The sequence below is a fragment of the Mustela nigripes genome, chromosome 18 (genome assembly GCF_022355385.1).
Source record: "Mustela nigripes isolate SB6536 chromosome 18, MUSNIG.SB6536, whole genome shotgun sequence".
Classification (NCBI taxonomy): domain Eukaryota; kingdom Metazoa; phylum Chordata; class Mammalia; order Carnivora; family Mustelidae; genus Mustela; species Mustela nigripes.
Genome location: NC_081574.1, coordinates 1,101,452 through 1,117,188, shown reverse-complemented (window position 1 = coordinate 1,117,188; position 15,737 = coordinate 1,101,452). Strand labels below are relative to the sequence as shown.

Below are 15,737 nucleotides of genomic sequence, written 5' to 3'. Positions count from 1 at the left end.
TCACGGTCACCCCCGGGGGCCTGGAGGACGTGTGTGGCGTCTCTGCAGACACCGGGGTGCTTGGAGCCAGTGGCCTCCCCGCAGAGCCGTGCACCCGAGTGCGGAGCCCTGCGGGCCTCCACAGGGCGCGGCGGACACACACCGTACAGCCGCGTCCCACTCCGGATGTGAGCGCTCTGATGCCCTGCACGCACACTCGCGGGCCGTACGCGCCATGGGCAGCTGTCAGAACACCAGGTCAGGGCCAGGAGCGCGGCAGGCCGACGCCGTGCCCCGTGCCAGGTGGGCCATCCCGCGGGCTGCTGTGTCGTCTGTCTGGCCCTGAGCCTGACCCCGCTCGTCCCCGCCCGTCCCCGCGGTCCCTGGTGCCTTGGTCTGCCCGGATCCGGTTTCTGTCCGCGATCTTCAGAACCCGTCCCCGCTCTCCCGCTGTGCTGGTTTTCCCGTCCGCACAGCACGTTGGCCTGTGAGCTCCTCCTTCGCGCCCCTGCCTCATGGAGCTTGCTGAGTCGGGGAGCCCGCTGGTCGCTCCGTGGGTATGTCCCACACAGCAGAAGAACTAGTGTCACTTGAACGAAGGCTGCTATGATCTGAATGTCTGTGTCCCCTCCAAGTTATAGGTGGGAGCCTACGTCCAAGGTGATGGTGTGAGGAGGCGTCAGGGAGGCGACAGAGAGCCCCCACTTCCCGCCGTGCAAGCACCCGGGAGCCCAGGAAGGAGCCTCACCAGACAGCAAATCGCGAGCACCTCGATCTCAGACCTCAGCCTCCAGAGCCGTGAGAGACGAACCCACTGTTCACAAGCCACCAGCCCAGTCATCTGTCTGGCTGACGAGGACAACGGCGTGCAGGCATGGAGGCAGGCAGGAGCCAACCAACGGTCCGTGTTTGGAGAAGGAGCCCACCCAGGGAAAAGGTACGAGAATCCACGTCACAGCCACCAAACTCAGAAACAGTGCAAGTTAGAAATGGATACTTAGGGGGAAAGCTAGGAACGGCATTCCAGAAATTTAGAGTCAGATTCCTAATATCCTAATAATATTAGTAACTTTAAAACTAATTTTGATTTCTTTGCAGAGCAATAGTGACAACATGACACGGTCACATCGGATTCCTCTTCTGGGGTGCTCCTTTCACGGACATGGAACCTTTTCCAGCTCTTCCGCACATGGGACGTAAGTACTGGGGAGCAGGGCAGCCCCTGGGGCCTCCGGGTTCCCCCGGGTGGCGGGGGGGGGGGAACCCAAGCATCCTGGGCGCATGGGGAGGACGGAGGGAGGGCTCCAGAAGCTCTGGGTGCAGCAATGAACACGCTGTAGCCATCTGGACGGAAACGTGGCGCCGTTTCCATGGTTCCTGGAAACTTCCTGGAGTTTACCTTAAGGGAGTAGGCGTGGACGGGTTACAACGCTGCATGTCTGCAAGACGGCCAGGATGGCACGCATCAGCCTCTGAAGCGCGAGCGCCTGTGAGCCGGGGGCTTTGCTGCGCAGACCCGCCGGCGCCGGGGGTGCCGTGGGATGAGGACACCCACACGGGCCGGCCCCCAAGGCTCTGTGTGTCACGGGCGCCGTGACTCTAGCGTCCGAGCGCCTTTCACAATATGCGTAGTTTGCTCACGTTCTCAGGCTGCGCCTCCCGCGGTACGTCCGACTCTCCTTCTGTCCTGTAACTTGCCCTTCGGACAAGTTCGACTTTGCAGGAGTCCCAGTGCGAAATCGGGTGCGCACTGCAGTGCTCAGAAATGCTGGCGAACTGCTGACTCTTGGCAGCCGATTCAAAACAGCCTGAGAGCCCGGAAGAGGCTTCCGTAGGCAGAATGACTCCGACGGGGGCCGGTCACAGCACGGCCGGCGGAGCAATTTAGTTTCCGTGTCCTAAGGTTCCGAAGGTCCTCCCTCCCACGTTCCCCTGCAAAAACTGGATTTTTCTCTTCTATTGTAGCCTTCGTAAATGAGCTAAATTAATTCACTTCCATCACCGACTTGAGATTAATTGCCTAGAAACCTTCTTTATCCTCCTACTTTCCTCCTCACACAGTGATTTCGCACCTGATGATATGGGAGCCGCTGCACTCGCACCCTAACGACGCCCGTGATGGGTCGCAGCCGGAGCACAGAATTCCTCCCTGAGTTCTCTGTCCCTGAGCCGGTGCCGCTCGCCTGTCCTCAGTGCTCTGAGAGACTGAGGCCCACTGGGGAGAAAAAGATGGGAGATCTGAAGGGAGCAGAGCAAACGTGGCCGGGCGGTCGTGTGGATGGACACAGCCTGCACGGGCCACGGAACATGCTCCTGCACTCGGACAGGACGACCACAGCACCTCCACGACCACAGGACCAAGGGCCCCACGGAGCGTCTGCCCCAGGACTTGGCGCAGGGCAATCGGAGCGCCGCTCATTTAGGGCAGAAGGGCCCATAAACCCCCATCCAGCTCAGCCCCTCAGTTCACAGAGGAGGACATGGGCGGATTCCACACACAAAACAAAACCAAGTCCGGAACGCGGTGTTTCCTCCGGACTCTCATTATTGTAGCCCTGGGAGCATCACACAGACCCTGTCTCTCCTGCCGCCCACCCCCCATCCCAGCTCCCGTTCACCCCCCAGTCTCCCTGGTGGTGCACGCGGGGTGCACACGCAGGGAACGCTACAGGCAGCCTCACATCAGAACGTGGAGACACAAGAAGCAGGTCTCAGTATTTCTAACACTTCGCTGGTGGCACTGGCTGGGGACAACCGCGGCTGAGACCTGGTGTCCTGGTCAGTGAGCTAAAAATGATCGCTGGACCCATGTGCCCCTCCCTGACCCGGGGACCCCTGCCTGGGGTCAGACCACGCCTTCCTGCCATGTCCTGCACCTGCCTGTTCCCCTCCTCGCGGGGGAGCTGAATGTGTGTGGGAGCTCACTATGGCCACCGGTCCCCAAACCTCTTCATTCTTTTGGACCAAAGCCTCCAGAATCTGGCTGTCCCTTGACATTCTTGGAATCCCCGCCCCCTCGTGACCAGACTGTAGAAACACCTCACCAAATGCTTCTGTTCCTAGACAGTACGAGGCTCCTCCACACAGAGCTGGGATTAGCCTTTCCATGTGATTCGGCTGCTCCGGGGAGCATCTCCCGAGATGAGAGCAAGGTCTCGAAGGGCTTTTGTACACCCAGCGGCACGGCCACAGGAGTGGAGGGCCAGTGAGACAAGTGTCAGGACAGAGCAACGGCTGCACTAGACGTGGGCAGTCCGTACGGTGGACTGTCACACAGCCGTGGGAAGGAAGGAGCTTCTGTCATTTGCTGCAACGGGGGTGAACCCTGGGGACGTGACCTGAGTGAGAGAAGCCAGTCACGACAGGACCAGTCCCGCAGGAGCCCAGTCGGAACAGGAGCCCGAGACAGGCTCAGGGAAGCAGAGCATAGGGTGCTGGTCACCGTGCTGAGGGAGGGGAGCTACCGGCACCTGGGTGCTCGGGGTCTGCTGGGGAAGAGGGCGAGTCCTGGGGGGAGGCGGTGACAGTTACCCAATGAGGTGAATGGACCCCATGCCCCGGAGTATACACTTAAAAATGGCCTCAATGGTGAATTTTAGGTTGTGTCTATCTTACCAAACACAAAGAATACTTCCTGTGCACTCCAGCCTGTCCCCCACCCCCTGCACGGACACCCTCTCTGGGAACACAGCCCGACAAGTGGCCCCGTGCAGGCGCCAACTCCGGCTGTGGGTCCACGACACCACCAGAGAGATGTGCACACCCTCCACCCCGGACCCTCCCATTCACGCTCAGATCACGTGACTATGGCACACACCGAAACTCTGGGTCCGGGACTCGGCATAGGAACACAGGGGGACCTGTGTTTCCGGTGTGATCCCCGTGACCTTGTGTTTCCGGTGTGATCCCCGTGATCCCCATGTTTCCGGTGTGATCCCCGTGACCTCGTGTTCCTTTTGTGCCACCACTCGGTCATCTGTGCCCGTCCGTGGTGCCGACCCCTGAGCAACTACGCCCAGTGTGCTGCAAGCAAGCTGAGAAAGAGCGTCCGTCTCCCCCGGAGCTGACGGGCTCTCCCTGGGATGTGCCGCACCACGGAGGGGTCAGCCTCAAACCCCCGCAGGCCCCTGAAACACAGGTTGGGGATGTGCACCCCTTGTGTTTTGGGAGGGCTCCCCCATTCTGAGAGACAGTCGCAGGGAAGACCAGGCACCACAGACACAATCATGACATCAGAACCGTGCACCTGCGGGATGCGGGTGAATGACTAAGTCCCAGGGAAACAAAGTCAAACCATGCCCTCCCCGGGCGCTGCTGGACACCTGCTCGCTAGTGACTGTCCCCGGAGGGGAACAAGATTCCAGCGAGGAAGCTGACTTTCCCGTGAGGAGGGAAGATGACTTCGTTTGCATGTTTCTGAGAGAGGAGCAAGGCCTCTGTAGGACGGCAGGTGAGAAGCCTACGTGGAGCTCCGTTGCCCGTGGAACGTCCTACTATTCTTCGAGAACGACACCCACGTTCATAGTTTATTGAAAAGAAAGCTTTTCTCCCCCTCTTCTTCTCTTTAAAAGGCATCACAGCTTTGTACAAATGGACTCCCTCCACTAACAATATTGTTCTCGAAGACGATCCAATGGGCAACGGATTCATTGGCTACAGGGCGGAAATCAATACAGAAAAATTCAAGTTCAAACAGGAATCAGCCTGTTGGTCCGTAATTCGGTCCCAAGCACTGTGACAGCTCAGGGTCGTCGGTGACCTGGGAGAGGAGCCGGCGAGCTTTCAGGCTGGCGACCGTCGTGGCGGGTGGGGAGCAAAGAGCCCGAGCCACGGTGGGGGTGTTTTCTCAGTCGCCGTTGGACAGTGAATGAATTCAACAGCTCACGTGTCTTACAGAGACACTGGCCCCTTTTCACATGTTATCCACGTCAAGGGGTCATGGCCAAGGGATCAAGATGGCACTAGCTTTGTTGTGTCTGTGACGGTGTAAGAGTGAAACTGGCCCAGACCCTACCTAGGGAAGTGCGCTAGGACAGTGACTCGGAGTCCCCCCGCCCATGGCACCCACAGCCTGGCGCGTGCCGGGCTTGCCCACAGCAATCAGTGGTCTGTGTCCATGAGGAGCCATGTGGAGAACCAGGAGTGAAGACATCTTCCCTCCTTGGGTAGAGTCGGGGGGGTTCATCCATGAAGGAGCAAGGGACAGATCCCCCATCTTACCCGCATACCAATTATGGCACTGCCTGCTTTAATCATTATTCGTAATGATTAGCTGTCTTAGCAGTTGGTCTGCCGTGATCTGCAGCAAGAATGTTCTCACCCATGGCTTCTCCACACGCTCCACGTTACTTACAACACTCACACATCTCATCCAGCTCTTTAAATTAGGGCACACCGAAGCCACACTCATGCTTCGACCATTTCTGGGGTGCAGAGAGGCGCTGGACCCGGGGCACCCCCAGGGCTGAGGTGTGTACTCTACCTAGATCGTCCTCTGCCGGCCCCGGGAAGCTGATGCCGGGCTGGACCAGGTCCCCGCCCTCTTCCTCTGCAAGAGAGAAACAGAGTCATTCTTCAGTGCGTTCAGGGCAGACGGCCGTTTGCTCAGTGCGTCTCCAACACTCTTTACCCGGACGCCCCAACACCAGAGGCTCCTCACAATTGCTCAAAGGCCACGGCTCAGAGCCACATGTGGGCACCAACTCAGGCAGCGCATCCGTGGTTCTTAGCTCTAGCTCGGGTTTAACCAACAACCAACAACCCACGGCCAGTCTGAGCTCTACGCAGATTTATGAGAACTCGTCTGCAGAGCTGGCCGCGTTCTGTGTCACATGGCTGCTCCCTGCTCCCAGAATACCCCATGAACACTGCCCTGCCCAGGACAACACTTCCTCTCGTTAAGAAAGTTCTAGACTGAGGTCGCCTTCATCCATATTCAAAGCCTACAGTTGCCGCATTAATGCTTCATTATCAGTTAATCTTAGGTCAGGTTCTTCCCAAACGTGAATTTCATGTCCTTCCGTTGGGAGAACACTTCAGGTTGAGGTCACTAGCACTGACCTCACTCACTCGCTTGCACACCTCACAAACGCAGACCCGACCTTCTTACAGAAGCGTCATCGTGGGGCCTTGGGGGGTCATCTGGCAAGGCCCTGTCCTCTCCAGAGGGCCGCCAGAGGCCAGAGAGACACAGAGAGCTGCGTTCTTCACTGACTGTCCCCCAAGGAGCTGGGATGGAGGAGCCTGGCAGTCCCTGCCCGCCTCTGCTGGCTGCTCTGGGAACCACTGGTGCAGCCCTGGGGTCCCCAACCTCACAGCAATTAGGAGGGAGAGGTGGAGACAGCTGGTGTCCCCAAGGAGACAGCAGCTTCAGGTGGGAACTCTAGTGGAAACACAGGACGTGTGTAATACTTATGTCCCCACCGTGGTAAGTATTCCATAATGCAGTTTTCCACGTGTGTTTATGCAGGCTTTCAATACTCATGAATGAATTTTGAGGCAAATATTCCACATTTGCATCCCACTAGTCACCATAAATGCAGTTAGCCACACTGTAGTCTGCAAATGGCGTCATTCCGGGGCACTGCGGTCAGAGCCGCACAGGCTCTCGCCATCCAAGCAGCGGACCGGCATTCCCGGTCACCGTACGGAGGGTAAGAAAGGCCGGCCGTGGGAGCGGCTAGCCGGGCTCTCATGCAAATCCGTGGCACAGTCTCATTCTAGGGGACCTCCAGCCAATGCTTTTCAAAGTTACACATATGAAACTGTGACACAGCAATAATGAAGCGCTGGACCGGGCTAGTATGTGACAACGGCCCACGCAAATTACTTGGTGTGACTGACCACACCCCCTTTCTGCTTGGCTAACAGCAGCTTTGCACCCTTTGGGGCTGCGTCTCCCTGCTAACGAGTGGTCTCGTCCAGCGCTGGCCAGTCAGACGACCACGTCCGGTAGCATGTGAAAGCAGAGACGGCCATGTTTTCATGTGTTTGGAAATACAATGCAGTATGATGGGAGTTCTAATTAAATATAGTTGCCATGGGGACTGCGGTCCCGTGGTGCGTGTGACCAGCTTGAAAGCAGCCTGTGTTAGTTGGGGCAGTGTGGCTTTAGCAGAATAAACCCACACAGCCGACCTTCCACTTCAGACCGTGTTCTCCTTAGACACACACACGGCACAGACAGGGCAAGCGAAGGGCACATTCACGTGGCACTGCTTGTTGACACCACAGGTACGACAGGTCAGCCCCCACACAGACACACACACAGACACACAGACACACACGCGTGCGCCGGGCACATGGAGGCCGTGCACCGGATGCTTGCATGTGCCCACAAAGCTGTGCGCTCAGAGTGCGAGCTCCGCTGTGTAATTGCCCTGCAGCGGGACCGGGGACCCATTGCACTATTTCGAGAACACTCCTCCCCGGCTGGCGCGGGAGTCGGACTGAAGGTCGGTCCTGAGTCTGACGGGTGGGAATGACTGTGTGCTCTGCCTCTGTTCCTGCCCCTTGTCAGACAGACCGAGATAAAATGAGGCCCAGAAGCAACGCAACTAAGCAAAACCGTCACAGCTGAAAAAGGAAAAAACAGACAATGGGCCGAGGGTAAGGGCAGCAGGTCCAGCGGCGGCGGGAGTGCCTGTGGGTGTCACTAGCTGTCCCGGCCCCGCCCCACCCCACCCTGCCTGGTGGTGTGTCAGCGTCACCGGGGTCCTGCAGTGTGTACCCCTTGCCCCCGCCCGGTACCTCACCCAGATGTCCTGCCCGCCCCCCGGGGGGGCCATCAGACCTGCCCCCCGACTGCCCCACTGATGCGGCACCCCCTGAAACCTGCCCCGACGCATGCTAGTGCCGTCCGCCACCTCTCTTCCCCGTCAGTGCACAGGAGCCGAGCTCTGCCCCACCGAGGCCCACAGACAAGTGTCCCAGGAGCAGCCAGTGTGCGTGGGTGTGGCGACAGGCTCTGCACCCGACCTTCGGAACCTGCGGCCAGGGAGCCGCCCCGACCCAGCGTCTCAAGGTCCCACCCCCCACGCCGATGCCCCCCACAGCCAGGAGGGGCCGAAACAGGGCAGAATGAGGTGCCAGATGAGTCAGGGCTGGGAAGCCAGGCACGCCTTCGCCGGACCGCACGCTCACACTGCCTCACGTTTTCCGAGCAGAAACAGAAACACGCCATCTACCCGAGCATCTCGGAAACCCTCTACAATGCACGGAAACGCATCTGATGACTTTGGTCTTCGCTCTCATGGTCCCTGAAGGGGCCCCGGCTGGGGGCTGGACACTCACATCCCCTCCAACTGAGCCCACCCCTCAAGCTGTTTGTCTTCTGTACCAAAGCCCAATGACATCGGTGTCCTCTGACGTGTGACCCAGCACTGCTGCTGTGCGCTTTGGGGAAGAGCATCCGTCAGCCTTCAGAGGCTTGTGTAATTGCACTCCTGCTTGCATGTGTCTGAGCTGAGTGGCAGACATACCAGGCAGTGGCCCAAGGAGCCCCAGCGGCCACGGGCACGTCCTCTACGGCCTCTGCCATTGCGGGCGGACTCCCGCCCACACCCCAGGGGTCTAGGAAGGGGCCGAGATCACCTGCGGGGGTGCCAGGCAGTTCACTGCCCCGCTCCCTCCCTCAACACGAGCTGAGGACGGCCGTCACAGGCAGCCGGGCCGGCCGCTTCCTCCGTCATCCACCGGTGCGCCACGCTCTGCCACGATCGTGTCTTGCTCGGAGGAGACTCCGCTCCGACCTTCCTCAAGAGGAAGTCCTCGTCTTGGACTCTACTTGGAATGAGGTAAAACCCACTGATGAAGGGGCAAAAGAGACCAGAGAAATGATCTGGGGTGGGGGAGGGACAGACGGGCCGAGGAGCCCCAGGTAGATGAACTTCAAGAAGAAATCCAGTGTTTGTGGAAGTCAGTGGACATTTCGCTTCTGTCAGTCCGTCTATCGCTCTGTCTGTCTATCTAAGACTTATTCATACGAGAGAGAGAGAGAAAGAGAAAGAGAGATCGCGAGCCAGGCCCAAGGGTAGAGAAAGAAGCAGGCTCCCTCTGAGCAGGGAGCCTGATGTGGGGCTCGATCCCAAGACCCTGAGATCATGACGGATCTGAAGGCAGAGGCTTCACCAACGGAGCCACCCAGGCGCCCCTCTAATTCTTAATTAATGAATTATTTAATTAGTTCAAGAGAGCACGAGTAGAGAAAGAGAGAGCCTGCATGTGAGCAGCAGGGGAGGGGGGAGAATCTCAGGCCGACTCCAGGCTGAGCAGGGAGCCCCGTACGGGACTCGATCCCATGGCCCTGAGATCACTACCGGAGCCAGAACAAAGAGCTGGACGCTCAGCCGTCTGAGCCACCCGGCCGCCCCCGAGGTCTCTCTGGGAAGCAGGCTCCCATCTCAGGAGGACAGTGTGAGGCCGCGTGACCTTCTGCAGTGTGTGCTGTGACCCTGTGCTCTTCCTCCCCGTCAGCACAGCAGGCCCACCTTGGCTCTGAGAGGATGCCTGGGGTCCCACAGGGGGTCCTGTGGCCCCAGGGCCTGGCATGTGCTCTCCCAGCATGCAGTGGGGCTACGTAATGTCTGAGACCAGCTCAATTCACTGAGTCAGACTTGGACAGTGAATCATAACGTCCGCTTGTGGACACTGAAGACACTCCACGTGCCCAGAGGTGGCCCTTCTGGGGCACAAACGTGCACAGGGTGTCACAGGCAAACCGCTGGTCCTGGAAGTTGGGAGGAGGCGTGACCTGCTCTGTGGAGAAGCATGGGCACCCAGCACGGTGTGGCTGCTGTGCGGAGCTAGGGTCCCCCACAGAGACATGACCCCAAGGGGTCAGAGCCAAATACCAGATGTCAGCACAGGCACTGCACAGGGTTTGGTTTGCTCAGTGCATAGGGCAACTCCCCACCTCCTCCCAGGGGTGCTCAGCTTCTCTAGGACGGTTCCTTGCTCCTGGCCATGGCCGGTTCCATGACCAAGGGGATGGATTTGGGGGCAGCGGCCGAGCTGGGTCCACAACAAGAGAGTAAGCCAACTTCTGGGGCCGCTGGCTCACTGCAAGAGTGGCCTGGAGGGCTGAGGCCCTGACCGCTCAGGGCAAGCCACCACTGGTGTCCATGTCTGGATATCTTCTCTCTCCCACTGCACACGCTTCGCGGGACTTGGTGGCAGATCAATCTTGGAAAGTAGGGATGGGGGCCAGGACCAGCCACGGCTGGGAGCGCACAACCCTCTGTGGGTCTCCATGACCTGTTATTATGGAGACATGGCGGGGAGAGGGGCTATGTCCAGTAACTGAGGGCGCACTCGCACAGTCCCGGCTCCCAGTGCTCACTTGATTGCCCTGATCACTGTGGTGAGGCGGGGAGGGGGGCTGATGGCCTGGGGAGGGTCCGTCGCATGTCTGAGGTCACATGAGGACAGGTTCCTGTGAAGCCGCACTTCTGATCCTGCGGGGCTGGGCTCTTGCTGGCCATGGATGGCGGCCTCTGTCTGCAGGCATCAGCATAGAGGGACCCGTGTTTCATAAGCATCTGACCTATGAAGCCCTGTTTCCACTCCACGTGTTTAAACCCTCCCACGTACGGGTACTAATCCCACCTCCTGGTGGAGGTGGTTTGTTTCCGATCACACCAGCCTGGAAATGACAGAAACAGGAAAGGCTTCAACATTGTAGGTCGAAGGAAAGCCACTACTTGTATAGGGACAGGGACATTGCTCGTAAGAAAATACGGGATTTCCCAGCGGAAAGGAAAACAAGGAACTGAAGTGGCCGGTGCAGCCCGCCGAGCCGGGACTGCGCCCGCTTCCTGCTCCCGGCAGCCGCGAGGGCGCGCCAGTTAAGGGTCGGTGAACCTGGCGCTTCCGTGGTAGCAGGAAGGGGGGGCACGTCCCTCCCAACTGAGCAGGGAAGCGGCCAGCCCCGACCCCTCCGGAACCCCGACGTCCGCACTGCACGTCGGAGCACAAGCCTTCAGAGGGACAATCTCATTCCCAAATGCAACCGACACAGAACCCCAAACTGGAAAGCAGCGCGGAGGTGGGAAGCGTGTGAGGGGGGCTGTGGGCCTCGGCGCCCTCTGCCGTCCTGCACAAGCCCGGGGCTGAAGGGCACACGCGGCGGCGGCCGGTAGCAGCAGGACAAGGGGCCAGCCGCAGCTCTGTCTGAAGAGGACAGTCGCCTCCTTTGACCGTGGGGACAGCAGGCTTTACTCCGAAGGGGACAGAAGGGGAAGATTTGCTGTTAAACGTAGCTTCACCACCCTGATGAGGTTCCCCAAAGACCACTCCTGGCCCCTATGTGGTGCCCAGCTGATCCTGAGTCTTCCCTCAGGGGCGGCCTCTCTCCAGGACTGTCCTGTTCCTTTTTGGGTCCTAGGATCCATCAGGGCTCCTCCCCCAGAGGGCCGGACCTGGTCACCAGCGTCCTTGCCCGTGGGTCTTGCTACCTCTTTCCCTCCGGCTGCCGCACACTGTGTGCTCTTGTGTGCATCATGCTAGGCCTGGAGCCTCTCCCCCCTGCTCAGACCCGCCATCGTCAGCCTCCCCCAGGAACGCCCCCAGGGACGCTTCGCCCCCTGACAGGGGGAGGCTGGCAGTGACGTGTGCGGGTCTGTCTGCATAGATGAGTTTTCTGACCATGTGGCCGAGGTCAGGAAATGTCTGAGAGATAGAAAGGAGCCTCGCAGGGTCACTGGCGTTACCGGCACAGGCCCGGTGATGCCCCCAGAGTGCAAGGTGGTCCCAGACTTCAGGCGCGACACACAGCAGCTGCTCCCCAGACTCCGTGAACTCTGCTGAGAAAGTTACGTTGCCACGGAGTTCAGCACTCCGACAGTCTGCCCGTTTCTAGAATCGTCCTATTCTTTATAAGTTTACTTTTTAAAAAAGCACACTCGAGCCTACATTTTAGCCGTTTCCCTAATGATGGGATCTGAAGGCTGCTTAAATTAAGAATTCATTTCTGCTCCGTTAGGACAAAGACACTGATTAGCTTTAATGCTCGCTTCCCTTCTATTCCAGTCACAGCTGGGCCATTCAGTCGCTGCCGCGATGATTACTGACGGCATTTCTCTGAAAGCCACAGAAACACTCACAATTTTAATTTTGGACGGAGGATCAGGTCTCAGCAGAAGCGGCCCCTAAAATCTGCAGAATTCTCACTCGTAATTAAACGTCACTTGATCCCGGCCAAGAGAACAACACAAGGTCACTAGCGTGTCAACCTCAACCCAACTCAGGATGACCACAAAGGGCTCTGCGAACAGGTGGTGGCCGGAGCACCCACGCGGCACGGAGGGGACTGCGGTCGCCTGCACTGCCCGCCTCCCGGCCCAGAGGCTCACGAGCTCAGCGTACGGCCTGCCGCCCTCCTGTGAGTTACAATCTTCCAAGGAGTTCACTTATGACTAATAGCGCCACCCACACTTGCATGTCCTTGGACCTGGGCAAAAGATGGAGATATACCCACCATTTCCATCAACATGGACGGGACTGGAGGAGATGATGCTGAGTGAAGTAGGTCAAGCAGAGAGAGTCAATTATCATATGGTTTCACTTATTTGTGGAGCATAACAAATAGCATGGAGGACATGGGGAGTTAGAGAGGAGAAGGGAGTTGGGGGAAACTGGAAGGGGAGGGGAACCATGAGAGACTATGGACTCTGAGAAACAGTCTGAGGGTTTTGAAGGGGCGGGGGTGGGAGGTCGGGGCACCAGGTGGTGGGTATTAGAGAGGGCACGGCCTGCATGGAGCACCGGGTGTGGTGCATAAACAATGAATCATGGGACACTATATCAGAAACTTATGATGTACTGTGTGGTGACTAACATAGCCATAAAAATAAAAATAATAAAATTTTAAAAATGCTGGAGTAAGAAGGAGCCTCTTAGTTATTTAAATATCTAAAGGCTTCCAGATGAAAAGGTACCATTTGCTGTTAAAGTTGAACATTACTCACTTCCAAAGTGACATTAGTTGTACTTTATATGTTTTAAACCTAGATTCCAAATGAGTGCGCTGTTAAATCCTTCGCACTACTTTCTGTATTTAATAAGGTTTTATGCCAAAGTTTGCTTGAAGATTTGCCCACCATGGTTAAGCTGGAAGTACTACTTTACAGACAAAGAGAAGGGTTTCAGGAAGCTTCAGGAGAACCTGGCCTTCACCCCTGCGTTACTGCTAAGTGCATTACAGGACGGGAAGGCCTCCGGGATGCACACGCCTACTTCTGTGTCTCTGGCAGACGGGTCCTTCCAACGCTCACTCACAAAAGTCCTAGGTAAGGATGCCGCAGGCCGTGCAGAACACCCAGTTAGATTTGAAGGTGATACTCAAAGAATAATTCTGTTTATTATATCTATGCGGTGTCTGTCGTTTGTCTGAAATTCAATTTTACGAAAGGCTCTCTGTGCTTTCACTGGCTAAATGTTGGCTTGACACCCCCAAGAAGATGCTCAGGCCTGGGGCATCTCCCAGAGACCCTGGCTCCACTGGGGTTGGGGGTCCCAGTCGGGTTCATTTCATGGCCCCAGAGCCCAGACTAGGGTCTAGCCAGGGTGGAGAACTGCTCACTTAGTGGAATGAACCAAAGTAATTTATTGAAGGCCCCAAACCTACCTTCTCCTCCTCCAACTACAAATATCACACCTGCCACCCAACGCTAGGGGCCAGCCGTAGGCGGCAGACGTGGGCAGCATGCATGGGCAGCCGCGGTGGCCAGCGCGCGCGGACTACAGGGGCCCCCAGCGCGGCCCCCCTGTGTGCAGGTGCACCTGGAATTGTGGGCTGTGTGTGAAGACAGGGAATGGGGTCCTCACCTGCTAGCCTCCCTCTTAGTCTCTGCTATGCCACCTGCTGCCTGGAGAGTTCTTCAAAGAACGTCCAAAGAACCCATGACGTTAACCTTAACATACTCTTCAATTCTGTATCTGACATGTTGCCTTAATTTTCTACACTGGATGAGTATGTGGTGTCTGGCTTTGCCTGTTCCCCCTCCATGGGACGACCTCCATGCTGTCTGTCACAGGCTCCGACACGCAGGATGGACAAGGTTCTAGTTATGATCGCGCCTCGCCCAGGACTTCACACAAATGACTGAAGATACACAGCGACACTGTCTCTTTCCCACTGAAAGTATCCGCCTGCAGCAGAACGGTTTGGTAAACTAGGGTACGAAGCATAGAGCATCGGGGACCTTTCCACTCCTGTAGAAGTTCCTGGTGTAATGTTCACGGAGAAGCACTGTGCAAACTCTGTGCACTTGGTGACCCTTGCTGTGCACTGAGGAAGGATGGGAGGCATCTACCGAGATGGCCACGGTCAGGGTCTCTGATTGGAGGAGAAGAGTGACCTTCCGCTGTCCTCCAAGCTCCTAGCACTCTGCAGATCCTTTCTGACCAGCGGGTCGTGATTTAGAAGCACGACAGAGTGCTGGGACAGCCTCCCCCGAATCTCCTCATCAGCGGAGACGGTCTGGAAGGAGGAGGGCGGAGGCACTGAGCCGGGAGCTGGTGTGGTTCCTGCCCCCCTGGCGGGCAGTGAGCCCCTGCCGGGGGCAACCCGAAGCCCAGGGGTGGTGCACGGAGGCAGCTCCCAGTCCAGCACCGGACACAGCTCCCCAGACATTCACCGTGTGTAGGAAACACAGGAAGGGGAAGAGGAGGTAGACCCGTGTGTCTCCTCGGCCGTCCGTCTGTGACTCACATGCGGCTTCTCAGGCATTGAAGAGGGCAGCTTGGGAGCACACACAGTCCCGGGAGCGGCTGTCGCGGACACCCCTCGCAGCTGTCACCGAGCCCCTCGCAGACCCTGACCGCCGAGCAGGGGTAGAGGCACGACGGCATCTCCGTCCCTGGGAACCCCTTCAGAAAGACAGTGTGGGGTGGTGGCTACCCAGAGGCCAGGTGGCCCTCCTGCCCCAAACCAGAGGTCCAGGCCTCCACCCCTCGATGCCCCCCTCTTCTGTCCAGACACGCAGCCCGCCGCCCCATCATCTGCTGAGCGCGGGTCCTTGCCTGGGAGGAGGCCGCTCGGTGTGGGAACGCGGAAGGCACGCGGCTGTTACGCCCACTGTGCGAACGCGGAGGGAGGGCTTCAGGGGCTTCGGTGATTGACCTACAGCCCTGGGAGGTACGGTTGACGTTTAACACTGTGTCAGCTGCTGGCGTACAATGGAAGACTCCGTATTTGCACGTTCTGCAAACCACCAGCACCATGTGTCTGGCTGGCAGCCACTGCTGTGCACGTTACAGAATACCTCGGTGACAGCGCTCCCACAGCCACTGCACGCCGGAGCGGAGGCCTGACCTGGGGCCCACCCTTCCTTCTGGCTTCCGAACCCACCTCTTTCCAGGCTTCACACCAGGATCTGCTGCTCACCCATCAGCCAGAACCCCTGTAGACACGCTGGGGAAGATGAGGAGATGAATGTGTGCCTGTACCACTTCTCCTTGGCTTTCTGGGTCTTTCTTAGGGGTCCTCATGCCCACTGTCCCCAATCTCTTCTCTAAAGCACTCCTTTTCTGGAATCGAAATCAGGGCTCAGAAAAGAGCTATGACCAACTCATTCATACTAAAATGTAAACGGATGCCAGTAAGCCTTCTCCAAGTGCCCACGCTGCAACCTGTTCGGCCTGATGGTGGCCAGTACCAGGATCTCTGTCCCCACTCAGAGCCCTGAAGCATTTGAGGGTAGTCTGCTTTTCAGGGAAAGGTCTCAAAAGGAGCCTTGAGTCTTCCATCCCAGGCCACA

The 15,737-nt window shown here is 57.8% G+C and overlaps 1 protein-coding gene across 1 annotated transcript in view; it reads right to left on the bottom strand.

Moving 5' to 3' along the window:
- DLGAP2 (DLG associated protein 2) overlaps window positions 1–15,737 on the bottom strand; it is a 476,914-nt gene that overhangs the window by 159,943 nt on the left and 301,234 nt on the right. The window contains exon 4 of the mRNA XM_059384133.1: window positions 5,462–5,527. Coding sequence (XP_059240116.1) covers window positions 5,462–5,527 — 66 coding nt within the window. The remainder of the gene's footprint in view (window positions 1–5,461; window positions 5,528–15,737) is intronic.